At 43.3% G+C, this 25,901-nt stretch overlaps 6 protein-coding genes across 7 annotated transcripts; 5 read left to right on the plus strand and 1 right to left on the minus strand.

Moving 5' to 3' along the window:
• The first annotated feature begins 4 nt into the window (after positions 1-4).
• fcf1 (FCF1 rRNA-processing protein) lies at positions 5-2,719 on the plus strand. The gene is made up of 8 exons (XM_070979025.1): positions 5-88; positions 666-730; positions 906-977; positions 1,064-1,212; positions 1,338-1,410; positions 1,528-1,615; positions 2,235-2,329; positions 2,472-2,719. Exons 1-8 carry the CDS (start codon positions 86-88, stop codon positions 2,518-2,520), a joined length of 594 nt encoding a protein of 197 aa, XP_070835126.1. The 5' UTR covers positions 5-85; the 3' UTR covers positions 2,521-2,719.
• A 520-nt stretch (positions 2,720-3,239) lies between these two features.
• Positions 3,240-8,601, plus strand: vash1 (vasohibin 1). 2 transcript variants are annotated; one of them, XM_070979915.1, is made up of 8 exons: positions 3,688-3,766; positions 3,913-4,207; positions 4,675-4,763; positions 5,142-5,198; positions 5,571-5,645; positions 5,879-6,260; positions 6,900-7,009; positions 7,216-8,601. In XM_070979915.1, exons 2-8 carry the CDS (start codon positions 3,986-3,988, stop codon positions 7,286-7,288), a joined length of 1,008 nt encoding a protein of 335 aa, XP_070836016.1. In that variant the 5' UTR covers positions 3,688-3,766; positions 3,913-3,985; the 3' UTR covers positions 7,289-8,601. The 2 variants fall into 2 exon arrangements, with proteins under 2 accessions (XP_070836015.1, XP_070836016.1); XM_070979914.1 differs by having other exon boundaries at positions 3,240-4,207.
• A 1,428-nt stretch (positions 8,602-10,029) lies between these two features.
• angel1 (angel homolog 1 (Drosophila)) lies at positions 10,030-14,541 on the minus strand. The gene is made up of 10 exons (XM_070980102.1): positions 14,447-14,541; positions 12,853-13,707; positions 12,510-12,745; positions 12,351-12,420; positions 11,820-12,262; positions 11,529-11,670; positions 11,184-11,294; positions 11,050-11,083; positions 10,757-10,920; positions 10,030-10,679 (listed from the first exon to the last, which is right to left on the minus strand). Exons 1-10 carry the CDS (start codon positions 14,535-14,537, stop codon positions 10,519-10,521), a joined length of 2,307 nt encoding a protein of 768 aa, XP_070836203.1. The 5' UTR covers positions 14,538-14,541; the 3' UTR covers positions 10,030-10,518.
• Positions 14,542-15,034: 493 nt separating this feature from the next.
• Positions 15,035-18,854, plus strand: LOC139342587 (leucine-rich repeat-containing protein 74A). The gene is made up of 13 exons (XM_070979782.1): positions 15,035-15,143; positions 15,293-15,468; positions 15,546-15,653; positions 15,762-15,855; positions 16,077-16,126; positions 16,217-16,298; positions 16,429-16,514; positions 16,588-16,782; positions 16,864-16,959; positions 17,077-17,220; positions 17,420-17,524; positions 17,805-17,890; positions 18,245-18,854. Exons 1-13 carry the CDS (start codon positions 15,035-15,037, stop codon positions 18,852-18,854), a joined length of 1,941 nt encoding a protein of 646 aa, XP_070835883.1.
• Positions 18,855-19,294: 440 nt separating this feature from the next.
• olfm4.1 (olfactomedin 4, tandem duplicate 1) lies at positions 19,295-21,076 on the plus strand. Its single transcript, XM_070978563.1, has 5 exons — positions 19,295-19,348; positions 19,457-19,624; positions 19,716-19,928; positions 20,011-20,158; positions 20,247-21,076. The coding sequence occupies exons 1-5, from the start codon at positions 19,295-19,297 to the stop codon at positions 21,074-21,076; spliced, it is 1,413 nt and encodes a 470-aa protein (XP_070834664.1).
• Positions 21,077-23,693: 2,617 nt separating this feature from the next.
• Positions 23,694-25,449, plus strand: olfm4.2 (olfactomedin 4, tandem duplicate 2). The gene is made up of 5 exons (XM_070980111.1): positions 23,694-23,753; positions 23,844-24,011; positions 24,126-24,338; positions 24,431-24,572; positions 24,659-25,449. The coding sequence occupies exons 1-5, from the start codon at positions 23,694-23,696 to the stop codon at positions 25,447-25,449; spliced, it is 1,374 nt and encodes a 457-aa protein (XP_070836212.1).
• The last annotated feature ends 452 nt before the right edge of the window (positions 25,450-25,901 follow it).

Below are 25,901 nucleotides of genomic sequence, written 5' to 3' on the forward strand. Positions count from 1 at the left end.
CGTCACTTGTAATCGCATCGATACACGAGGGGAACGGGAGCAATTTCTACACCACGAATGAATTCTGTTCTCTGAAATTTAAAACATGGTATGTAATCTCTACCTGTGTTACAGCTACACCACAGCTGTCTGGATTATTGTTGTCCCTAAAAGAATGCAATTTTGTGTAGTATTAATGCGGCGTTTAAGTTTTGTTTGGCTGAGTTAGCTAAATTAGCTAGCCTAGCGCCTAAACGTTAAGTAAACTAACTTACAGCTAAGTTAAACGTACAGCTAACGTTACTAAATGAAATATAAATCTAAATATATAGTTAATTTACATGAATCACTCAAGATCTTGGTCACGACGTTTATGAATTTCAGTTGTCAGTTGTTTCCCTAAACTGTTGTGGCCATAAATGTGGCCTAAATGAGGTTTTCAGCGTTTTGTAAATAACTTCACTGTAGCTATACAAGTCAACTTACTATCTAAAGAACAGCTTCAGTGATCATAGGAAACTGTGAGAAACGATAGTTGACAGTCTGTTTAATCGCTAGAGAACTTTTTCTGTGCGGTAGACTCAATCCCTCCACTAACACAGTTCAAACAACCTCTGTTCCTGCTACAAAAAATAGATCCTGTTGGTTGTAACCAATTTCTGTGTGTTTTAACTTGTCCATTCTAGGGGAAGCAGAAAACAAAGAAGTTTGCTGCGATGAAGAGAATGATCAATCTGAAAGATAATAGAATGTGAGTTTCAATAATTGCAACCTGTCTTCTGGCCACTGTCACCCTTGGTGTTACCATCTCATTCATGAGCTCTGTCCAGCATCATGATCCACATAGCAGTTACATAAAAAACCAGCAATACAAAGCATTCAGTAATCATGTGTGCAAGCACTCTAACTATTGGCTTGTTTTGTAGAAAAGAGAAAGACCGTGCTAAAGGAAAAGAGAAAAAGAAGAAGGATCCATCAGAGCTGAAGCAGAGAGAAGTGTAAGTTGGCCACACAAAAGCTTGAATTGGATGCTAGCTTGTGGGGGATGGCTCCTTAACTTGATTTCTTTTAACTTTTTGCACAGACCAAAACACCCATCATGCCTGTTCTTCCAGTACAACACTCAGCTGGGTCCACCATACCACATTCTAGTTGACACCAATTTCATCAACTTCTCTATCAAGGCCAAACTGGACATTGTTCAGTCTATGATGGACTGCCTGTATGCAAAATGTAAGTGCTGTTGCCAAGTGGGAAGTATTAATTGCAATAATAACCTTTTAGAATGAATGTATATCAATACAGAATGAAGATAGAATTTTTTTTTTTTTTTTCCCCTGAAATTTTGTCCAATCCAGGTATCCCACATATCACTGATTGTGTGATGGCTGAGATTGAAAAGCTTGGAATGAAGTACAGAGTCGCACTCAGGTACAGTCTACGAAATATGAAATGTATGGTGTCATGAACTTATTCTGTTTATTTATACATTTAAAAAAACAAAACAAGAACATGTAATTCCATTATTTGCTTGTTTTGTGTTTGCAGGATAGCAAAGGATCCGAGGTTTGAGCGCCTGCCGTGCACACACAAGGGAACATATGCTGATGACTGTTTAGTCCAAAGGGTAACACAGGTAACATGATTAATGTACAACTGTAGCTACATGCACATGTAATTGAATGTCAGCGTTCACTTCATTTTGAACACCAGAATATGTTGAGTAACAGACTTTTTTTTTTTTTTTTTCATATTTAAGGATGTAGTAATACATACAGAAATGTGTAAAATTACATTGCATGCAGAGACTGCATCACATGTCCAAGTACTTCAGGATTGTTTTTATAAACTGAGCCTTCAGCACAGGCGGTGTGGTCTCTTAAAGTTGATCAAATTGTCACTCCTCTGCTCTCACTGTGCATGTAGGTGCACAACTTTGCAGACACTTAGCTAGTATGATAACTAGCTTGGTTAGCAATAAGCTGATGGTAAGATAACTAAATTAAGGATTCATAAAACCCACAGTCACAAAAAAGCAGTAATAATTATGTGTATACTGCTCCAATAAAGTCATTTGGATTGTGGATTAAAGACACTTGTCAGTATTTGCTCTGTCACAGATTTGACAAAAGGCTGAATGTAACAACTCAGAGCACCCAAACTGACAAGAAATGCTGGTGGCACAGCAGTCATCATTTCATAGTGGCTAAAATTGTGTAGTTTTGGATCTTAATTACATAAACGTATTTTCACAGCACAAGTGTTACATCCTGGCTACTGTGGACAGAGATCTAAAGAGAAGGGTCAGGAAGATCCCCGGGGTGCCCATCATGTACATCTCAAACCACAGGTAACACTGTATGAAGTATAGCCTTAAAGACATGGCAGACCTTTTTGTGTTTGCCTTCTTTGCATAAAATGTAGCATTTTAGGAAGTACCTGCTTCATCAAACACAGTTTATACTGATTTTTCTTACCCTCTCCCCATACAGGTACAATATTGAACGGATGCCTGATGACTATGGTGCCCCAAGGTTTTAATATTTCTACAGCTGAGCCAGACCTGTAAATAGACCTGTTTCCTGTTTGATATTGCTTTTCTTTATATATAAACTGTTGTGAGGTTTGAAATTTGATTTGGTGATGATGGGGTGTGATTGATGTAACTGCAAAATACTTTTCAGTTTTGTGGTTCTTATAAAACATTTTGTTACAAGATTAAATTCATTGTTGCAATGCACGTCATCTTCAGTCTCTATGTTTATGAGCAAGGATGCTAACTTACCGTCGGAAACATAACCGAATTTTAGGCTAGGTAGTTGTGTCTGTCTTTTTAATTATACTATTTTAAGATGTTTAGTTGTACTGGGGATGTGTTCCACTAGTATAACTAATACATTAATGACAAATTAATCATTAATTAACTGGATTGTGACATGACCAGGGCATGTTGGAATTTAAATGGATTAAAAACAATTCTTTGGCATCTCATGTAAGTCAGCAAAATCGCTGGGACGTCTCTTTTAGTTGTTTTTTAATGGTTTCCATGTTATCTTAAAGAACTGTCAGAAATGTCGTTTTTCATTTTTTCACCACCGCACCAAACACTAAATTGTTAGATTAGTCAATTGAGAAAAAAAAAAAAAAAAGAAATGGTGCGTTTTGCCGGATTTCACCTTTCGTGGCGCACCTGAATGCAGCATTTGTCACGGCTGAGATCATCCGCTCGGCAGTGAGCATGCGCAGTAGACGGGGATCTGGGAGTGTCTGAGCGGCTCGTGAATCCAGCCCGCAGTCTCTGAACCCAGGAGCATCTGCGAACAATGAACCGGCCGGCCGGCAAACCTGGAAGGAAATGACCTGAAGCGGAGATGAAGCGGACGTTTGCGGGTTGTCGACGTGATGGGATTGACCAGCAGCAGAGATTTGCGGGCTATCTGGAGTGTGAATGACCTCTAACGGCGCAGGGAATTAGGAATTTCCAGTACTTTGTTGTCTGCAGAGTCAATCCTCTTACAGACTGTGACAGCGGTACATTGGCGGGCTTGTGTTTGCCTGTAGATGAACTTTCACAGCATCGTCATAAGAAAAGGCTCCATATCTAAAGGCGAAACCACCTCAGTGTCTTAAGTCTTTTATTGACATGAATAGGTAATTACTGAATGACCTGTGGTCAACTAGATTTCCCCAAAGTGCTGAGCCCCTCCAGAAAAACCATCCTGTATCCCAAAAGAAAGATATTTTTCGTCCATCACTTGTGAAATCTCCAGCTGCTTCAACCACAGAGGTGAGTTATTTCTTCATTACAGCAGATCGCCGTTAGATTTGAGAGAGCACCGGCACTGGCTTTTGTTTTGAGACACTGGTGGCACAAGCTGCTGGGTGTCATGAGCTGGCCATCTGTCGTGCGAACCTACTTAAACCTGCAAGCAGATTAAGCAGCGGAAAGGTCCAGGGCGTCAGTCGTTGTGTGCCTGGACTCAGTTGGCTTCCCGGCGGAGGAGGGATGCTGAGGGCCACCGGGGGCTCGATGCAGGAGAGGGACGAGGAGCAGGAGGATGAAGGTGAAGAGGAGCTGAGGGACGGAGGCGTGCCTTTCTACGTGAATAGAGGAGGCCTCCCGGTGGATGAGGAGACTTGGGAGAGGATGTGGCGCCATGTGGCTCGCATACACCCCAATGGTGAGGCTGTGGGGAAACAGATCCGGGGTGCCACCGACCTGCCCAAGGTAAAAGTGATGGATGTGCAAAAGCTGCAGCTGATGACACATGACAGGAGTAACTGGCTGCACATAGTGGAGAAGCAATTTCCACCCATGTGTTGTGTTCAAATGTTGAGCTACAGTGTTACTATGCAGTCCCACATGGCTGATAGAAATACAGACAGCCACGTGCCACTAAGTCAACCTCAAACACTTCACTGTAAGTGATTATTTACACTCATTAACCTCTTTTTTCCAATGGCGTGGCCGTAGGAAAACACACTGCTTGTTTTGTTCTCAGTGCACTTGAATGCCACAGATGTTTTTGGCAGAAGAATGAGACCTTTCATTCATTCCTCATCAGAATGGTTGAGGAGCAACTAAGATAACTCCGCTATGCCGGACAGAGGGGAGCATAGAGGTCACACAGGAGCTGCAGTGCATGTTGGGATTGTGACATTGTAATGCAGTTGTTTGGGTGCTCTGTCCTGCAGATTCCAATACCGAGTGTGCCTACATACCAACCTACCACCACGATCCCACAGCGCCTGGAAGCCATACAGAAATACATCAGGGAATTGCAGTATCCTTTGACTAAGTTGGTACTGGCTGCACAGTGGGCTTAAAGCAGCTGTTTTCGCAGTCAGAGAGACATGTTTTCACCACTAATTGTACTCAAATGGATGTAAGATATGAACACAATGATTAAAAACTTCCCTTTGCTAATCCCACTGACACGCTGTTTTCACACACTTGGATAAATATGGGCCAAACATGAGAAAGTAGGCCACTGTAGATACTATATTCCAAATTAAGCTTGATTTCCAGTCAGAGCAGAGATTCATCCATAATTAACCAACAGCCTATGAATATCACAAAGCACTTTAAGTGGTCGTCTCTCCTCCCCGCTGCATGCAGCAGAGCGTTCTCCCTGTTTTATCACCTTAACTGTGCCCTACAGGTACAATCACACAGGAACACAGTTTTTTGAAATCAAGAAGAGCCGGCCTCTTACTGCGTAAGCACTTTTTATTTTTAACCCAAGACTGATCATCCGCGATAGCCTCATGCAGCTTTGTGGAAGCGGTCACGGGATGTCAGTGACGGCGTCTGTTGATTTCTTATGGTATAGCTTGTGCTGCTGATGCATGTGGATTAGCTGTATCTCTGACTAACGTCAAGCAGCACAGGCCTGGAACTGTTTTAAGATCCTCTCTTTATTAGATTTAGTAGGACAGATTTTATTTCCCTGGCTCATGGGAAATGTTTTTGTTTGACTGCATGAAAATCAATAAGGTTGTGTTCACGTCATTTGTCGTGCACTCAGTAGTGTGCGAGTGTCTTCTGTCATGGATAAGCAGTAAAAGTGTTGCTCTCTTGTTCTGCGCAGGTTGATGGACATTGCTAAAGAGATGACGAGGGAGGCTCTGCCAATCAAATGCCTGGAGGCGGTGATCCTGGGGATGTATCCTTACAGCCAGGGTAGGAGCCACCTGGACACCCCTATGGAAAGTTTCTGGGGGCAGCACTGCTTGCATGATGCTATGTTTTGATGTTTTTAAAGTTATGTTGCATGTTTCATTGCAGTGTCTGCAGAGGCTGACAGCACTGTTTTACATGTGCACAGACCAGATGTGGTTTGTTAATGGGCTGTCATGTGTTATTGACTCAAGACTCCTTGACCCACCTTTCGCTCAGTTACCTCACCAACAACATGCCAGGTGTGGAGCGCTTCCCCCTCAGCTTTCAGTCTCAGTTCTCAGGGAACCACTTCCACCACATCGTGCTGGGAGTCCACAGCGGGGGACGCTTCGGCGCGCTGGGCATCAGCCGGAGGGAGGACCTCATGTTCAAGCCCCTGGAGCTGCGGACACTGATGGACTTGGTGCAAGAGTTTGAAGCAGCCTACAGGGGCTACTGGCACACCCTGCGCAAGGTCAGGATCGGCCAGTACGTGTCGCACGACCCTCACAGCGTGGAGCAGATAGAGTGGAAGCATTCAGTACTGGATGTGGACAAGCTGACCAAGGAGGAGCTAAGGAAGGAGCTGGAGAGGCACACTCGAGACATGAGGCTGAAGGTACAGCGCGATGCTGGAGTGGTCATAACCGCTGTGAATGGCAGTGCAGGAAAACTGCAATTTAAACATAAAGCACATGCACGTTTAGATTTTGCTTTTCATTTCTTGCTGCATCATTTAATTCAAATGTTAAAATTGTGCATTTTGAAGTTCTGCTGGCCTGACAACAGCACAAGCTGATGGCGCTCTTGCAGGACTAAAGACAATGAGAAGTATAAGTGAACCTGAGCAGAGGCGCTGCCTCTCCTGACTGCTTATTAGATTCCTGTTGATGTGCTGCATCTTCGCTCACTGTGACGCCGAGCTGACCTGCTGCTCGCCGAGAGACTTCTCTCAAACGATGCTCTCTCATCACCCATCATGCTAACATAATGACAGCAGCCTTGATGCCGAGCTCTGTGTATAATAAAACTAATGCGATGGCTCGCCTCTGCTGTGCGGTGCCTCATGCATGGCTGGCTCGATCCATCAATAGCTGATCTCTTACAGTGAGTGCTCTGCACAATCACATTAAAGATCACAGAGAGGTTTCAGACACTGACGCCGAGCCCCTCCCTGTACAGCAAGGACACGGGCGTAGTTAACCTTAAGTGGTGTTTGAAAGTGACCGAACTTCTGATGTGTGAATTGTTTTTGCAGATAGGAAAGCCCGCACCGCCCTCTCCCACCAAAGACAGGAGAAACAGTATGGGTTCCCCCCTCAGAGGACAAAGCAGCCCCATACGCAGGATCAGCCGCGTTGAGAGACGGTATGATTAATCATGTGCTCCAGATAGCTCGGCCCCTCTCTAAGAATACAGTCCACCGATGTGAAATGCTCTTAGTCACTGGAAAATATGGAGACTGCAACGGTCTCATGATCTAAGGAGAAGTACTGTATCAGTTAGTCACAGTTTCCTTCTCGTGTGAATAAAACTCATTGTCTTGTCTCATTTGTGCGTTTGTTTTGTTGCAGTCCCTCCGGAGAGAAGAAGGTTTTGGAGCAAAAACCGTCTGCAGACCTAAATGGATACCAGATTCGAGTCTGAAGGAGAATTTTAGCTCGCTTGTAAAGTCACAAGGTACCACAGCACTTGTTTCGTGGGGCCATTGATTTACTCTTAATTGTTTGTACACACATTGGCCTATTCACAGGATGCAGTGTTGAGTAGGTCACCAGCAACTTTTCCTCTCAGAGCAAATGCCTCATTCAGCTTCCCTGTGTCTGTGTTACTCGAGGCGTGTCCTGGAGCTGTCCTGTAGATAGCAGTTGGTGCTGGCAAAGTTCCCAAATTATAAAAAGGTGTCTAATGTGCAGTACTTTGTAAAGATTTTTAATTAACTGTAGAGTTTTGCTAACTCAACACAATGAGAAATATGATTCTCTGACGCTGGGCAAGACTACCGCTCAGTGTAAATCTGCTACTGGACATATCATAGCTGTCTGTATAGCTGTAAGCTCTTAAGGCTCGTCTGCAATCTGTATCGTCGTACTGTAACTGTGCAAATCCATGTGATGTGTTCTTAAATCCACGTAGGCTCTGCTGGGCAGCAACTGCTTGTGTAGTGACTAGTTTGCAAACCACTACCCTCGTGCCTTGTATGAAAATTCAAAGAGAAGAAAACGACTTTTTTCTATCCAGCCCATTATTCTCATTGCATAGCTAAACACAAAGCAGTGTAATCTCTGCTCTTCCAAAACACTGAAAGTGGATGAAAAGAATTGTGTGAGACGGTTCTTTGACATCTAATATCTGGATGCTAGTATGTTTAGCATGCTATTTACCCTATTGAGAAGTTGACTGAATGTGGGATTGAATACACAATATACAGTAGTGTATTTAAGAGTATACAGACATCTGTTGAGTGATAATATGAGAAACAGGAAATGAAAAATGACCTATGGCACCGCAGCTGACTGACCGGATCTGCATTTAATGTAGATGTAATGACAACTCAGTTTATATGTACTGTATAACTGCTCTCTGTAAACGTTTCCGACTTTTATTTGTAGCAACTTTATCCAATTTTTCACTTGCCTTAAGCGGTATCCGAGCAAATGACTTCCATTTAAGGTGTGAGAAAGTTTGTTTACAGCACTTTTATCTGCATTTTGTATTTTTTTTTTAATCAGAAATCCTGTCATTTTATACTTCCTTCAGTGTCGGTGACCACCAGTGGACCACTTCATATTTACCACGCACTGTTTCTGATTATGTTGCCACAGTCAACATTTTCATGTGCACAGTACTTTAGGTGTTGTCCATTTTTATTTCAGTGCTCTGTAACATAATTGTTTTGTACCAAAAGACTGTTGATTTACAAGATCACAATAAAGACTCGCTTGGATCGAGGCGACACAATTTTGCTCTCTTGCTCAAGTTTGTGATAAAAGGGATTTTTGATGTAGTTATTGCCTTTATTGTCTTTGTCCAGAAAGTCAGTATGTATGCTGTAATTAGTTCTTAGGTAGTGAATGGCGCCCGTTTTCTGTCAAACTGATCACAGGGTGTCCTCAGTGCAGGAGCTTGGCACCGAGGCAAATGATGGCAAGAGCAGACTGGAGAGATCGCTTAGCACCACTGTTAGGTTTATACAAACAAAACTTAACGCCAACAGCTCCTTAAAAGGGAAGAAAAAGCCTCTGTGTGCAGCTAAACTGAATTAAAACACTCAGTCAGAACATGTGGGACAGTTTCGACATGTTCACCCTCCAGATCTCACATCTATCAAAGCCTCGCACCAGCTGCAGTGGAAAAACTGTGCTGACAAAAGTAAGCTGAGTTTGTTTGCCATTATTATTCCATTCATCATGCTGTTTCGGTGGTCAGCGCTCGCTGCAGTCATTTCAATAATTGCTGTAGTATGCTGACAGCATGTGTTCACATGATCAGGGATCCTGCTGTTTAATGGATCCCCAAGTGGATGGATGCCAGTCCACCTCGCATCACAGCCATCTGCTAATACGGCTTAATGGCTGCTGCGTTCAATGAAAACCAACCAGGAAGGAACCACTTTCACTCACCGGCCAGTAGCGTACCTCTGAAAGTCATGTTACAACTGCACCACTGTAAAGCCACACCTGTGAGAGAGAGCGTGAAGAGATCTGAAGCGAGCTCCTTGAATCGAGGGTGAATGTTGTGGCAGCTGCCAATGGTGAATTATGAAGCCTTAGAAGTAATGATAAACAATTCCCTTTGCTCCCCTCCAGTGTATTCCAGATGTCAAACACTGTGTCCACCAGTTTGTATCATAGAGACACAGAAGGGAAAAAACCTACTGACCTACTTTGTTAACATGCATTCATCTGAGGCAACAGTGGGAGTAAACACACAATACAGTTAAGTTTACAACTTCTAGATGACTGCATCATACAGCAAACATATTTACAAAGCACACTGACGAGTGGAAGACTAATGGCAATCACCTTCGCAGACATCCTACAGCTCACACATAACACAAAGGTCTCTCGCTGAGCTCCATCATGCATGAACATTCAACCATCTACATGAATTATTCATCCATGCATCACGCAGACACACCCGCATACACACAGACATCTTGGCCCTGGCAAACAAGAGTGCCTCAGTGTGTGGGGATGAGGAGGGGCAGGGCCAACATTCAGGTCACAAGCTCATCGCTAGACCGAGCAGGATACACAGGGAGCCAGACACCAAGTGGAGGATTCAGTGCCGGTGGGTGCATTTGACAGTACACATTACGAATCCAGGCAGGATTGGAGCTTTCTCTAACACGCTAAAGAGCAGAAATCACGAAGGAGCCACAAATTAATGGAAAATATTTATTCAATATTTTTCCCATCTGAAAAAATAGAATTGACTCCTGATTGGTTTGAAAATTAAGTTTAAAATAAATTAAAACATGCTGGAGCGGTTGTCAACTGCAAAATGAGCAGGTCACAGTATTATCACATCAGTGCGGGCTGAAGCAATCACTGCTTTCATTTTTTAAATGAACTATTACAGCATCATCATTACCAAGATTTGTCATATCTCAGTCATAGCTATGCATCATTAACCTAATGAAAACCACACCAAACAAGACTGAATATTGGCATCCATTATTTTTCCTGGCTCTTTAGAACAAAAAATATTTACTTCTATTCAATTAGAAAACTATGATGCTGTGATGCCAGGAGTGAACCACAAGAAATGGCATTCATACTAACAAAAACAAGAAGAAGAAGAAAAACAAATGTGCAGAGCAGGACCTGAATCATCTGAACGGAAATATGCTTATCCTCTGACATCTCCTTCAGTCACGCAGCAGTCAGGTCCAGCTGGAATCTGGCCAGAAGACTGAGATGGTCGGAGGGAAATAAGTGATTGGGAAGGCCATTCATTGACCACAAGACATCCTCTGACAGGAGGGAGAGAGAGCCAATCAGCTTCAGACCCGCACTCATGAAGCGAGCACCAGCTGAGAAGAAAAAAACAAAAATCAAATAAGTTATCTACAGTTTCTGCAACGCTGTCCATTGTGTCATGTCCGCGTACCGTTTTGATCAGCAGTTAGGATGCGTCTTGGAGTGTAAAAGATGTAGTCGACAGTGGCCCCCCCTCCAGAGAGCAGGGTCGTGACTTCTGGATTGCCGGAGCCGGGAAGAATGTGTTTGTAGACCGACTCCAAGTCTAACTGATGTCTGATAGTGTGGCTGAACCTGCGACACAATATGATTGAAATCACACCTCAATTCCACCTAACAGAGCCTTCACTCCCCCTTTTTGCACATCACGCATTTACTCTATGTGTGATAGGTGACATGCAAACTGGCTTATGATATACTGACCTTTTCTCGTACGGGTGATTTCTCCTCGAAGATTCTGGGCATAAAAAGAAAGAAGACCCAGACATTTAAACCGATATGGTAAAAAAATGAACACCTGTAAGTGGTGCTGTGGTTTTTGTATTACAAGACTGTACCTGGTGTGTTATCAGTCACGCCATGGATCAGCTCCAAGTCCAGAGGACGGACACATGCAGCTGGACAGAAGCGCAGCTGCAGCAGGAAGTCGTGGCTGTACTGACATTTCTCTGCACAAGAAGGACAAATATAGGTCAGGAAGTGAAGACAGAACAAATGAAGCACAAAAGACTTACACCACCTGGCACTAAAATGTAATCTATATCCGGACACATTACCCAGATAAGGAAAAATGCGTGTAAATGTAGGGTGTGAATGCACTGCGATTTGGATGTGATCAGATCTGCAACTGTATGTGCAGTTAGTCTGGCTAACATTACGTTCTGACCACTTTAAACACTGACCTGGTTTCTGACTCTGGCTCTTAAATATCTCCTTGACAGTCGTGTACTGGCAGGTGTCAGTGATTCCCAGTCCACTGGGCCACAGGGGAGCAAACAGTCTGTGACAATGGACTTTGTGGGACAGGTTCTCTTGACCTGATATCTGTTGGATATGGTAAAGACACACATGGTTACAGAGACATTCCTTCAACTGCTGTGTCAGAAAACCTGAAACAGAGTCTCGACAGTCATGTGGGAGAAGCTAGATATTTTCCAGGTATTGAGTTGGTCTTTGCAGTGTTTTAGTCTCACCATCCATGCTGGTAGACCCTCAAAACAGAGCTCACCGGTGGTGATCAATTGGTACAGAGGCTTCTGGGGCACAGAGTTGAAGTCCCCACAAAATATGAGGTTACAGTGTTCGCCTTTGGCCTTACAGGATTTGACCACGCTGTTGATTTCTGCCAGCATTATGGCTAGCTGAGCCAGCTTCACATCACCTCTCCTAGGGTTGAAGAGGAGGTGGGTGTTGGCCACACACAGAGGTAGACCCTTCGCCTTGACCTCTGACCCCCGGGTAACCACCGGCCGAAGCAGCAAAACAATGCCGATGTTGTGCCGGTCCAGCAGCTCCATCTCAGGCCTAAAGAACTCCAGCGGGGTGACTGAGAGCTCAGAGAAGCAACTGCTACGATAGCAAGTAGCACAACCATCTGTCTTGGTCCCTGTACGCCGCTTGTACACACAGGTGTAGCCTGGAGTGACAACACAAAGATAACATCTATCATCTGTCATAATATCTTCCAACAACACTGTCCCTCTATATTGTCTCAGAAGACCCACCCATCTGAGACAGGACTGGATACAGGTGTTCATGGTAGTGGTTCTCCTGAACCTCTTGGAGACACAGAATCTACGAAGAGGGAGTAAACTACTCATTAGCAGACAGATTAGATATAAAATGTACCTTGTTTCAGAAACAAAAATGTACAATTGTCTCACGTCTGGTGTCCATTTCATTATTTCCTCCAGCAGCAGGCTGCAGCGGTAGCTCCAGTCCAGCACCTCCAGGGGGCAGTGTGTGTATAGCTCCCAGTTAGCCTCCAGTAAGTCCTGTGCCAGGACGTTGTAGGACATAACGGTGAAGTCCATTGAGGGTTTTGTGAAAGGGAAAAGCATCTGGACAGGCTCAGCTGCAGGGGCACTCTCATCCACCCCCTCCCACACCCGCCACACTACTGAGTGGAAAACAAATACATGCATATGAGTCCGTGTAACAGCTGGACATTAAACTGCTGGTGAGTCAGTGGAAATATTGTAATCGTGAAAAGATTCATATCCTCACCTTCAAATGGCACTGTTGGCTCTGTTGGTGGGTAATAGCTCACTGGTGGAAATTGCCAGAGTGGGCATTGCACTTCTTCTGCCAGGCCAGGTCCTGCAGGAAAATGCCACCCAGTTTGTGTATCGTGTTTCCCACTGAGTGTAGGGTGGGTATGAGTGTTAGAGGGAAGGGAGGCAAATACCAGGTGAGAGCTTTCCCCGCCATGCATGTCACCAGCAGCGGCCAGTACATATTCATCCCAGCACTCTGCTGCTGTAGCAGCTGTAGTTTTAGCTGGAGTCACTGACTCCTTCACACTTGGTATCTGGATTTGTACTGGACCAGTGGTGTCTTGGATTCTCCGTTCAGCTGGAGTTACTGACTCTTCATCTCTTTGCAGGCATTCTAACTGTGCCACAAGTTCTTGCTCTGGATTAATGTCCTCAGCTGGAAGAATAGGTCCATCCTCTGTGTTTTCCTTCATACGGGACACCTCATGGTGAACTGTTATTTCCCCCTCCTCTTGCTTCCGAGCATCTACTTTGTCTTGTTGCGGTCCACTTCTGGCCTCTGCTTTGTTATCATTCACTGCAGGTTGCACCTCACTCCTCTTCAAAGCAGCCTCATTCCTTCTGTCTTCATGCTGGACAGCCATCAGCTGTTCTTTGTCCGAGTCTTGTCTCCTATCATCTTCCTTTTCTGGGCTTGCTTCTGTCATCCTTTCTTTTCTTTCTCCCTTCATCCCACTGCTTGGGCTGAGACACTGGTCCAACAGGGCTGTCTGAGACTGGGTGAATGTCCTTGTTGTGACAGCACCACCATCCCACATTGCCCTGCCATTAACCACTTCAGGAGGGAGACCCTTCTTTGAGGCCTCTAGAAAACAAGATTAAAGTCTGAAAACAGTGAAGGTTTCTCTCACAGCTGAAACATACTGAGCTCTTTATCTTGCATCACTAATTTTGCCAAAGTAGTGATGCAAGAGGCTTTTAACAACCAGCCACATATAAACCTTGTCTTAGTGAATATGAATTATTATTTCTATTGGCAGAAAAAAAAATAGCAGCACATAAAAGTCAAATCTAAGCAAAAAAATATATAAAAGAAATAAAGTGGCAGTATTAAAAAATAAAGGCACAAACACATAAGTACAAACATATATGAATGTATCCATAAGTCTGATAATCAGTCTTTCTTATACTGAACATTAATCACACAGCAAAACAGTCCCACATGATGACGTCATGAGGGACGCCGAAAAAGTGCAAGCTAATAACAGACGCACGTTAACGTTTCCACGAGCTAAGTTCACAAGTTAGCTAAGTTAGCTACAATGCACAACATAACGAGCCATTCGCTCTTGTTTTTCCAAAGAAGGCACACTGCAGAACCGCTAGAAACGTGTCACACCGAGCTCGCCATGAAACACAAGTTTAAAGCCAAACACACATATCAACACAAACAGCGCAGTCAGCAGCGACCTCACTTCGACGTAAGCAATCATTAGCTCCTGCTGCTGGAGACAAACGCACGCATAACTTTGATTTAAACACAACCTGCTCAGCCGACCCTGAGACTTAAAAGACTTAAACACGGTCACCTCTGCAACATTTACCTGAGGGTCGACTGCTTAAGTACCGGGATAACGGGTAGAGCATGTAAAATAACATACTGCCAATCATGTTTCTGTACTGCGGTCGGCGCATGCGCGTTCTGGTCAGGCAGTGGGCGTGTCCTTCAGGGCTGCAGATACTAGACGCGCGGTTTGACATGAGTCAGTCCAAATGTCACCAGGTCACGGGTGTGGTTTCCTCACGCCTAGTCTTTTTTCCCCTAATTTTTTAATTGTGTTATTCCGATAAATCCCTCCAAAAATATACAGATAAGACACTATGAAATACGCAACATCCTATAAAATGCGATATTACTTAATCTTTCACATAGTGCGTCATGGCTTATGTGCAGTTTTGCTTGGAGTTTACACAATTGTAACCACACTGAGGTATAAATTGTTAATGTCACTACACGACACCTTACCTAAGGGGTAGAATTACGGGCTGACCATGCATAGGCCTATTTAATTTCACAGGGCTAGTGCATACAGAACAAACAGGAATACTTGAACGGACAACCTGAAGACTGTACTTCCGCTGAGCCTGGGGAATTGTTTCAGGCAGGACATAGACTCTGGCAGCAGACAGCAATGTCGACACTATCTTTTGAGTCCCTCTGCTTGAAAGATGATGATTGTTCATCCCCAATTCAACTCCAGGCCATGGAGGATGAGTTTGACACAGACTTAGAGCCAGATGGTAAGTACAATAAATTCCATTCTCAATTTCCAGAAATAATTCAACTAAATGACTTGTTTTGACATAGCACTGCCGTGAACATACTTTTATGTGCAGACAAGGGCCTATACAGTGTAGGGGCACTCATGTACCGGCTTACTCATTTCCAGAAAAAGAGGAGAGCAACAAGGAAATGTCTATATCTGAACTGTACCTCCAGGCCTGCGAGCTGGTGGGTGTGGTGCCAGTCTCCTACTTTTTACGAAACCTTGAGTCTGCAACCATAACCCTCAGCCACCATGGGCTAGGACCTTTGGGGTGCAAGGCACTTGCTATTGCTTTAGTGGTAAGTTAAAAATGCATGTGTGTTCATGAATGTCACTTTATTTAAATAGGCCGTTTCTGACAAGCTCTTGTATTTAGTCAGATATGCATATCAACACTCTGGAACTGGCAGACAATCACATTCAAGCTGAGGGAGCCAAATACCTTCTGGAGATGTTAAGAGCTAATTTCACCATTCACCACCTGGTATGTCACAATGCAAACCTAACACTAGAGGGCACAAGTAGTTTTCAAGTGACACTTTACTTGTCTTTTACAGCCAGTGCACTGTACCAGCATCTATTTTGCTTTCAGGATTTGTCCAACAACTGTCTGCAGTCTGCAGGAGCTGAGTGTGTGGCTAAAATCCTGCTGGACAACATTTCATTAAAATCTATGAAACTTTCAGGTATTGTGCACATTTGCAGCATTGAACTGTAGGATGATGCACTGAAACCAGGCTAGACACAATGATGGATACAGTTTTAAGCATCCACTGAGTCCACAATCAAACAGTGTATCACAACCAGATCATGCTGCTTGTCATGGTTGACCCCGTGCTTGAAGCAGTGAATTTAACAATAGCAATAAGATAATTACATTTAAAAATGTAATAAATTGTCCCAACAGGAAATGGATTTACTGACGATGATGCTAAGTACTTTGCAGATGCCTTGTCTGTAAGTGATTAATACTCAGTTATCCAAACATTTTAGTAAGTTATTTGGTTACTTTTAGCATTATTAAGTTGCTAATATTTTTGCATTTAGACCAATTCCAGATTAAAGGAACTAGACCTGAGCCATAATGAGTTTTGTGGAAAAGGAGGGGAACATTTGGGACAACTGCTGGGTATGGTAAAAAATCCCTCAGCTAATGTCTTTGTAGATGTTATCAAATGCATTGTTTCACTTTATGAACCAAGGAAAAGTGGACACAGGATCCAGGTACTTTTCTCTGACTTTACCTTCCATTTCTTCAGCAAACAATGAGGGTCTTGAATCGCTGGATCTGAGCTGGAACCATCTTAGAATGAAAGGGGCTGTAGCTTTTTCTGCTGGACTCAAGGTATGTGCTGTATGAGGAATCTGTTTCATCACTGACTCAGTATACAGCGTCTGATCACCTTCTCCGTACCTAGGTAAATATGATGTTAAAACACCTTGACCTATCATGGAACGGGTTTGGGAATGAAGGCGCCCTAGCCATGGGCGAGGCCTTAAAGTTCAACAACACTCTGGTGCACCTCAACCTCAACAACAACCGCCTCACCAATGAGGGTGTCGCCATGCTGTGCAGGGGTCTTGAATTTAATGACACTCTCCGAGTCCTTCTGGTAGGTGGACTAGGATGTGTTAAGCTTGCATGCATCCTTGACATGGCTACAGATTCATTTTATTCTCTTCCATTCTTGTAGCTGGCTTACAACTCTTTAACAGTAGAGGGCGCACTGGCTCTGGTTAATGTGGTAAAGAACACACCTAAAACTGCTTTGGAGGAGATCAACATATGTGTAAGTCACTGTGGCACCATTTCATATCCTAATCTGTTTTTGGTCTCAGTTCAAACAGATCACATCTTTCACCATTATTTATTTATTTATCTATTTATTTACCTTTTTACCAAGTAGAATGTGCTGGTAAACGAGAACTTTGTACATCTGCTGGAGGTGACATGTCAGGAGCATCCTGGGCTAGATGTACAGTATGGAGGGGTGGGAGGCTTCATCGCTAAGAAGCCTCCAAAACGTGTTGATCCAATGAAAGTCATTCAGGTCCGGTTGGTCACCTAATGAGAATCAATTGTCCTAAAAATCTGAAACAAATGCTAATAAATGCAAACTCATATTCATGTATAGTGTCTAATACTTATGTTAATCATGGATTAATTTGGGAAACCTGACGGCAACTTCTTTGTTTGGTCATGTATGAATTTCCGAACTCTCAAAATATCTTCTCCCCATGTTTTTGCAGGACTATTTGGATCAACGCAAGCTACGCCTGTGGGATTTCTTTCGGAACATTGACAAAGATGGTACCATGCGAGTCCCTGTCGCTGACTTCAGGAAGGCGGTGCAGGTTGACTGATTTATTGAACGGTGCAGAGTCAGTGACATTTGCAGGAAGCAGGGCGTAGATGAAGTTCACGGACAGAATACCTTGAAATTGTCCTCTCAAATGATGCATGATGAGCTCTCTTCTTGTCCTTTTCACAAATCTTTTCTGATGCTGGTCATTGACCAACAAACAGCACGCAGTGAATCAGTTAAAGAATACTGTAATGAGTACAGAAAGACAAAACTTTGTAACTGACTGACATTTTCCTTCTGTTTCCTTCTGTTCTGTGAAACCATCATAGCAATCAAGTATTCCTTTGAATCGCTACCAGATTGAGGAGCTGATTCAGAGACTTGATCGTGACAGGACAGGAATGGTAGACTATAGGTGAGCACGTCTCCCACTGTTTGCTCATTCCAAATAAATTTACAGAGCAGGCCTGTGATGTGTTAAGGTTTATTGCTACAAAACACTGAGTAATGGTGCTGCTGTGAATTTTTACAGCCACTTGTTTGACCACAGTTTCAATAATGGCATAGTTAAACCAAGTGTGTTTTATTTATGAGCTGGGAATTTGTCCATGTCTTCACCCTGCCTAAGCATTTCACAAATGGCTTTGAAAAAGAGTGATGTTTATGTATGGCACAGAGAGGAACATGCAGTAAACTGGCTGCAGTCCTAATGTTTGGCTCCACAAAGCAGTCCAAGAGGTTCACGGGGTTGTTTGATGTTTCTGTGCAGGGGACTGGCAGATACAAGGAAACAGATGATGAGGGATCACCGCCGCCAGCTGAGGAAGGTTGAGTCCCGTCAGAAGAAAGAGAAGCAGAAGAGCGACCGCATCCTCAAGACCTTCCAGAGTGCCGTGGAGGCCGTAACACCGCGCAGCTCCATGGTCATATCTCCAGGAGGTACCAAAGAGGATTCAAGTGGACCTCAGCACTTCTCTGCCACCCCTCTCAGTTCTTGGCACCACATCGTCATGTCCAACAGCAGTCGCTATTCCGTCACCAACCTGAGCAATGAGCACGTCCACCTGCCGATGTTAGGAAGCACCACGCCTTACCGTCCCACCAGTTCCCCAGCCATGCGCTCGTACTCCCAGCCAAACCTGCTGGATGACTCCCCTCGCTCTGCTCCAAGCAAGTCCATCTCAGCTCAGGGTTTACACTCCGATCCAGAGATGGGCCACAGCAAGCTGAGCCCCACTGCGAACCACCTGACCAGGTCCAGGCCAGCTCTCAATGCCAAGCTGCCACAGGTTAAAGCCAAAACCAAGAAAGTAAAGAAAAAGAAAGCTACAAAACGTGTGGATAAAGGCTCAAAGAATGCAACACAAACTGTTAAATGACAGCCACACTCTGTATAATGCTATGAAATGTTATTTTTCTTTTCGCCTGAAATTGTTGGCTGCTGTGTTAAACACAATTAATAAATAAAAATAGATTTACATTTTTCATCTTGCATCTTATCTTTAAAAATAACAAATATGCATGTCATATTCAGCTTTTGTGTCTCAGTCAACATCTCATTCAGTAGCAAACTGAATGAGATGGGCCATCTGGGGAAACAAAACATTTGTCCACACTTCAGATACATCCCCAAACATTGATGCATCACTTTCCCAAACATTGCAGTATTCCTTCTCTGTTTGCTGTGTTATATCCTGGCATGTGGCTTTGCTAATAATGCTGTGAACTAGGACAGGTGCTGCAACCTGCAAGATGTTGAAACAGGCTATATAACCCCCCAGAGATGCAGCTATCCTAATCATACCGACTCTGCGCCAGAATGATCGGCTCTCTGTATTTCTTAGCGCTGCTGAGCTCCACGATGGCGTGGGGGGTATGTATAGCATTACTTTGATCATCTGATTCATCTTTATTCTTTGAGGCTCTTCCCACATTAGAGGTAAGCTGTTACAGTATGTTCATGTGAACCTTTGCTCTTCAGCGTGTAGGCTTGTGGAGTGAGGGGAGGAATGAGACAGGAGGTAGCAGTGGGGACAGGTGCACTTGTGATGCCTTCTTGCCCAGTTCTACCTTTCCTATCAAAGACCTGGTGGTGGTGCAGCAGACAGTGGAGGAGATCTCACACAAACTGGAGCTGGAGATGGGAAAGGTACTCAGGCATATCAGAAGCATGTGCATAGAGGATGAAGATTTTAGATAAAGATGTGTAAAATGTTTTTTTCTTTCATTCTTTATTTCAGCTGGAAGATTATGAGACCAAGATGACATCATATGCAGAAAAGATAATAAAGCTGACTGTAGAAATTGAAGAAATGGAGAAGAACCCTGACGCCTACAATGAAGCAGACAAGGGTGACACAAAGGTGGAGATTAAACAAGTGGAGGCTCTGATTAAAGAGCTGCAGCTCTCCATCCGAGGCTCCACCACTGTCTTTGAACCTCTGCACATCCAGGTAAGTCCTGCTTATGCCGGTCACTGCATCATTTAGATACACATTATACCAATCCACCACCGACCCATGTCTTTCTGCTTAGATCACAGCCGTGGTGGCAGCCCTGAACAGGCTGGAGAATACCTATGACAGGAATGTGGTCCTGGCGACGCGTCGGGAGTTCATCAAGGTGCAGCTGCAGCTAGAGGAGTGTGAGAGACGCCACCAGGAGCTTTTCAACCCCGACATTGGTAAGCTCATTCACACTCATGGCAGCATCTAAATCTAAGTCCTCTTTGGAGTTATTTTAATAATCTAATTTGTCTCCTCTTTCTGCAGGATCTTGTGCTCACACAGGTATCATCAAGGTCAGCAAGCCCATTGTAAACCATCTGAATGCCCATCTTAACTCTGGCTACAGATATGGAAGCTGGGGGAAAGATTCAAAGCCTGTTCCCGACAGAGAATCTATTTACTGGTCCTCTGAGTCCACTAGTGAGTCCACCACTGACATTAGGCTCTACACTAACTACAAGAACCTCATTTTGAGAAACTACTTCAAGTATGAACATTTAACCAGCAGTTTGGTTGGCAGAGGGAACAATGTTATCATCCATGACAACACTCTGTATTATCAGATCAGCAGTTCGTTTGGGGTGGCCAAACTGAATTTCACCACCATGAAGTATGATTCTAAGAGGATTCCTCGAGCCAGTGCCAAATTGTCCTACGCTAACTCCGTCAGTCAGATCTTTGACTTTGCTGCTGATGAAACTGGCCTGTGGGTGACCTATGCTACAGAGGAGTCTGGTGGCCGTATGGCCATTGCTAAAATAAGTGAGCCTTCTTTTGAAGTTGAGGAGGAATGGCAGACTAGTGCCTATAAGCCTGAAGTGAGCAATGCCTTCATGGTGTGTGGCGTTCTGTATGCAGTCAGAACAGTTGATATCGAAACTGAAGAAATATTTTACAAGTATGACACCAAAACCAAACAAGAGAGTTACATCAGTGTTCCTTTTGAGAGGTTCCAGTATAGGTTTTCCAACCTGCACTACAATCCCTCCGACCAGAAGCTCTACATGTACAATGATGGCTACTATGTTACCTACCATCTGTGGTTTAACCACACAGCTAAAGCCACTGTGAAGCCACCATTACCCCTGGCCTAAGTCATGATCTGGGATTTCATATAATATGTGATAAATAAAACAATGATCACATACTATATTTTTCTTGTGTTTAGATCATAGTGCATCATTTATCCTTCTTCTTAATTGCTAATAAATGATCTCAAGCATTACAAATGTTTCAACTGCGTCCTTGTGTGAAAATGCTCATGAACATGAATTCACTTCACTCCTTTCACTCATTCACTTTAGTTCCTTACACACTCAAGTTGCTGTATTGACTATATTGGCAGTAACAACCCAAAACATAGAGTTTATTCCTATTTATTTAATCTAAACATTACAAATAACCCCCTAAACATCCACACAAAAGGAGGAATTTATTTCCACTATTAGATGAGCATTTTTAGGCATCAAATGTTTGTGAGACTTGATTCCAAACATTGGATTGTGGCATCAATAAATCAATTTACAATATTGATTTTGGCTTTCTTGGTTAATCTAATGGCTCTACGCATTTCCAGTCTGCAGATATAATGTTGACTCCCAAATGTGACATGACTGGCGTTGCAACATAATATATATTATATATTTTGAATTGCTTACAGTTGTGCAATAGTCCTTTTTCACAGAGGACATGTGGCCATGCCACAGTTGTAAAAGCACAAGTGTAAATAATCTGTGACGGATGGTTGAATTATTTTAGCTGCTTCAGTTTCAGGGTCCTGGTATTGTGCATGCTTGCTCACAGTCACACAGTCATGACTTACTAGGGCACTTGAATAGAACAGCACCTCCTTTGATGTTATCGGTGGCATCTGTGCTTTTCCTACTACGAAAACTCAACATTGGCTGTGAAAAAAAATATTTTTGCCAGATGAAAGACCAATATCCCAAGAAAATTAGAAAAATAAAAATGATAATGCTCACTTCATGCTTATGTAAGTTCTACATGTCACTGTTTCTTCTACATCTATAATGAACACTTTTTTTAAAGAAGAAACTTGTCATAGATGAAAAACCACAGATGTCCTTGTATTACTATTCCAGTGAGCCAATTTTTCACCTGTCTGCATGTAGAAACAGATTTATAGAGATGTGGAGATATATAATATTTGGAGATGGTCACCCATAAACATTTTTGGTTAAATAGACACCACGTTTTCCTCTGCTTTTTCTTTGCATGACAATTTAACTCCTTTCTATTCAAGCTGGATTAAATTATTTTTCAATGATTCTTTTTCATGTCATTCTGCCATACCTGCGAATCTTACTCTTTACAAGTCTATCTTTTCTTTCAGTGATGTCCTGCAGTTTGAGTTGGTACTTCACTCAAAAGTTTTTCCCCTGTTGCACAAAATCTCCTTCTTATGAACCACACTGTTCAAAAGCACCACCCAGATCACGTGCATAAGATTGTGCAGTTAACCATGCGGATAAAAAGCCATTTGATTCTTTCTTTTCTTTTGAGCCAGTGGTGGAAGATGTAAAAATAGCAATACCACAGTGTAAAAATAATACACTGTAGTATCATCCTGCATTCACAATTTTACTGATGTACAAGTACGAAGAAACATCCTTTATTTGTCACAGTGAACACAACATGCAGAGTATGTGGGGGAAACTGCACACGGCATGCATATGTGAAATTCCTTCTCCGCATTTGACCCATCCTTGGTCAGTCCTTCCTTCACGGCAGACCAGGAGCAGTGGGCTGCTAGCTTCCTGGCGCCCGGGGACCATTTCCTTAGTCATCACCATTGGTCAGGTGGTGATCTTCTTGCATGTTTTTAGTGGGGGTATTTTATGGAGCATACCACAGGTGAGCACGGGGAGAACATGCAAACTCCGCACAAAAGGCCCTTTTTTCCTCGAGCAGCAGGCACCGAAGGCATGGTGGAGGACACGCCACCAGCGCCCACAGCGGGAATCGAACCGGGACCTTCTAGGTGTGAGGCAACAGTGTTGCCACATTAGTGCCAAAGGTAAGAGTACTCATTATGCAAAATTGCCCATATGACCCATGCAGACTACAAGACATTATGCTATATCATTGGATTCTAATTATTGATGCATTAATGTGTTAATTCAATTTAATATTGCAGCTGGGAAAGGAGGGTCAAATCTGAATTACTTTATATACTGCAGCTTGTGAATTTCAGCTCGAGGATCAGCTGAGTCTTATCTCAATCTATTGCAACCCATCATATTTGATCGATTATATTTTGCATTATTAATCTGAATCTGCAAAGTAACTAGTAACTTAAGTTACCAAATGAATGTAGTGGAGTAAAACTATAAACTAGCACTCCTGAGAAGTGACTTCTAAGATGATGGCTATAAAAACATATATGATCTGTTAAATCTATTTGAATTTGATTAAATTTAACAACACTCAGTTAACAGGTCATAAACATAACAGGATGTCACCACATGTGCCATTTTTCTCATCCACAACCCATGTTTAGATCAAACCTGACGCTATGGCTTCCTTAAAGCTTAGTGTGAGCAAACAAGGATGAGGGGTGTCTGTCATGAGCTAATACATATGGGGATAATAAGTATGGGAAGAGAGAATGTGTCCTAGATGTGATAAGAGCTGTCTTTAAAATCCCTTTGACCAAACCACCAAGGAGACACTTGAGAGGTAAACTGAGACATGATGCTGCCAGTTCTGCTGCTGCTTCTACCAGCCCTCAGTCCTGCTTTGGCCTGGATTGTAAGTGACCCTTATATTCTTTTAAAACATGCAGGTAGATTGGTCGTTTATTATAATTGACTATAGTGGTGTTTTGTTTTGTTTTTTCAGCCAGTGGAGGATTGGGAGTCTGGCAATGTGACGGCATCAGTGGGTGGATTGGGTCAGTGCATTTGTCATGTATATCTGCCTGAGACCACCTTCCCTGCAGACAGGGTTCAGCACATGCAACAAGTCAGCAAAGATTTATTCCTGGAAGTGGAAACTCAAATGAACAAGGTGCGTCAAGACCATCAAGACTTGAGTCTGAACAGTTCCACAGCATTTAAACATTAGAAAATAGATTTTTTTTGAAACATCATCGTGCTATTTCATGTTTTTTCACTCTTCCAGATGGTGAGCTATGAAGGTAAGCTGGAGGTCTACTTGAGGGAACTGATAGACCTGATTGCGAGAATGGACATGCTGGAGATCGATCCTGACAATTTCATCAAACTGGACTTTGAGCTGCTCAGGACTGAGCTGAGAGAGTTTGAGGCTCTTGTGTCTCAGCTCAAATACTCCCTCAACTCCTCTTCGCCCATGTTTGACAGTCTGTACACTGAGGTGAAAGAGACTTCTTCCTAACCTACTTGCAAATAATGTGGCTTTCTTCAAAATTAGAATAGCAGATTTTATTTTGATTCGTTTATTCCCAGATCCGTAATATGACCCTCACTGTGAACCAACTGGAGACTTTGGACAAGAGCAACCTGGAAGTGATCCGCCTTGAGTTCGCTAAGCTGCAGAAGAAGCTGGAGGAGTGCCAGAAGGAGCAGGAGTTAATCAAGCCAGATATTGGTAAGACAACTGGTCAGAAGATTGTGGATACTGGTTTAAAAATCAGACGTTACCAGCCAATGTCAACATTTTTCTTTTCTTTCCAGGCAACTGTAATCACACAGGGATCATGACTGTCAGCAAACCAGTGGTGGTCCAGCTGGATGCTCATTTGAGTGCAGGATATCAGTACGGGGGCTGGGGAAAAGACTCTAAACCTGCTCGAGGCTATGAATCGATGTACTTCCTTGGTGACTCCAGCATTCCCTCTGTGAAAAACTTCTATTTGTACTCTAACTATGAAAACCTCATTCTGAAGTCTGCATTCGAAACACATAACACACCAAGTGGGTGGGAAGGTACCGGAAACAATTACATTGTTCACGGTAATGCCATATATTACCAGCACAACGCACCTCTCAGAATGACCAAACTGGATCTGAGCACTTCCATGTATGAGCACAGAGTGATCCCAGCTGCTAGTCACAAGTTCTCGTACAGTTACTCAGAAAAACAGAACTTGGACTTTGCAGCAGATGAAAATGGCTTGTGGGTAATGTATGCCTCAGAGGAGAGCAAAGGTAAAATCGTCCTCGCTAAAATAGATGAGAAATCCTTTGACATTGAGGAAGAGTGGAACACTGGCTTGTTCATGGAGAGGGCTGGCAATGCTTTCATGGCCTGTGGAGTCATGTATGCCACCAGGCCAGTGGATCTGAAAACGGAGGAGATCTACTATGCGTTCGACACTAAGACCAAGGAGGAGAAAGACCTCAACATTCGCTTTCAGAAGTACCAGGAGAAATACACCAACCTGCACTACAATCCCACTGATCAGAAGCTCTACATGTACAACAACGGCTACTATGTGTCCTACAGTGTCAAGTTTGACAAATAGTCCTCTCTCCTCTTTGTGATCCATCGTATTGTGATTGATGCGATTGATCTTTCGCTCTGTGAGGAGCTCTGTCAGGAGCTCTGTCAGGGTGTGTCCTGAATAAAATCAAACTGAAGCATTCAAACTGTGTGAATTGCTTAAATGTTTCATGCATATAAATTGCACACTTGCAAAATTACACACACACACACACACACACACACACACACACACACACACACACACACACACACACACACATTAATACTGCAACAGAACAGTGATGTACAGAATGTTACAGATGCAAAATCAAATACAAAATGTGCGTGCACTGCAGCAGACCATCATTCACTGTATCTTTCTGTGAGCACACAGAGTGGCAAGAGACATAGTCCACATGTCAATGGCTGCTTTTCCAGTCCAGAGGGATGCAATGATTCAAGAATTAGCCGCTTTGTTAGGCTCACATTACA

The sequence above is a fragment of the Chaetodon trifascialis genome, chromosome 14 (assembly GCF_039877785.1).
Source record: "Chaetodon trifascialis isolate fChaTrf1 chromosome 14, fChaTrf1.hap1, whole genome shotgun sequence".
Classification (NCBI taxonomy): Eukaryota; Metazoa; Chordata; class Actinopteri; order Chaetodontiformes; family Chaetodontidae; genus Chaetodon; species Chaetodon trifascialis.

What these genes read in the sequence shown, in the direction of transcription:
- fcf1 (XM_070979025.1), top strand. An exon ending in GAGCTGAAGCAGAGAGAAGT is followed by an intron (nt 978 to 1,063) that starts GTAAGTTGGCCA and finishes CTTTTTGCACAG; the next exon opens with ACCAAAACACCCATCATGCC. An exon ending in TAGTCCAAAGGGTAACACAG is followed by an intron (nt 1,616 to 2,234) that starts GTAACATGATTA and finishes GTATTTTCACAG; the next exon opens with CACAAGTGTTACATCCTGGC.
- vash1 (XM_070979914.1), top strand. Translation starts at nt 3,986, where the DNA reads ATGCTGAGGGCCACCGGGGGCTCGATGCAGGAGAGGGACGAGGAGCAG. An exon ending in GTGCCACCGACCTGCCCAAG is followed by an intron (nt 4,208 to 4,674) that starts GTAAAAGTGATG and finishes TCTGTCCTGCAG; the next exon opens with ATTCCAATACCGAGTGTGCC. An exon ending in AAGAGCCGGCCTCTTACTGC is followed by an intron (nt 5,199 to 5,570) that starts GTAAGCACTTTT and finishes TGTTCTGCGCAG; the next exon opens with GTTGATGGACATTGCTAAAG.
- angel1 (XM_070980102.1), bottom strand. Translation starts at nt 14,537, where the DNA reads ATGCGCCGACCGCAGTACAGAAACATGATTGGCAGTATGTTATTTTAC. An exon ending in CTTAAGCAGTCGACCCTCAG is followed by an intron (nt 13,708 to 14,446) that starts GTAAATGTTGCA and finishes CTTGTTTTCTAG; the next exon opens with AGGCCTCAAAGAAGGGTCTC. An exon ending in AGGGTCTACCAGCATGGATG is followed by an intron (nt 11,671 to 11,819) that starts GTGAGACTAAAA and finishes CATATCCAACAG; the next exon opens with ATATCAGGTCAAGAGAACCT.
- LOC139342587 (XM_070979782.1), top strand. Translation starts at nt 15,035, where the DNA reads ATGTCGACACTATCTTTTGAGTCCCTCTGCTTGAAAGATGATGATTGT. An exon ending in CACAGACTTAGAGCCAGATG is followed by an intron (nt 15,144 to 15,292) that starts GTAAGTACAATA and finishes ACTCATTTCCAG; the next exon opens with AAAAAGAGGAGAGCAACAAG. An exon ending in TGGAGGAGATCAACATATGT is followed by an intron (nt 16,960 to 17,076) that starts GTAAGTCACTGT and finishes TTTACCAAGTAG; the next exon opens with AATGTGCTGGTAAACGAGAA.
- olfm4.1 (XM_070978563.1), top strand. Translation starts at nt 19,295, where the DNA reads ATGATCGGCTCTCTGTATTTCTTAGCGCTGCTGAGCTCCACGATGGCG. An exon ending in TGGAGCTGGAGATGGGAAAG is followed by an intron (nt 19,625 to 19,715) that starts GTACTCAGGCAT and finishes TCTTTATTTCAG; the next exon opens with CTGGAAGATTATGAGACCAA. An exon ending in GCTTTTCAACCCCGACATTG is followed by an intron (nt 20,159 to 20,246) that starts GTAAGCTCATTC and finishes CTCTTTCTGCAG; the next exon opens with GATCTTGTGCTCACACAGGT.
- olfm4.2 (XM_070980111.1), top strand. Translation starts at nt 23,694, where the DNA reads ATGATGCTGCCAGTTCTGCTGCTGCTTCTACCAGCCCTCAGTCCTGCT. An exon ending in TGGAAACTCAAATGAACAAG is followed by an intron (nt 24,012 to 24,125) that starts GTGCGTCAAGAC and finishes TCACTCTTCCAG; the next exon opens with ATGGTGAGCTATGAAGGTAA. An exon ending in TTGACAGTCTGTACACTGAG is followed by an intron (nt 24,339 to 24,430) that starts GTGAAAGAGACT and finishes GTTTATTCCCAG; the next exon opens with ATCCGTAATATGACCCTCAC.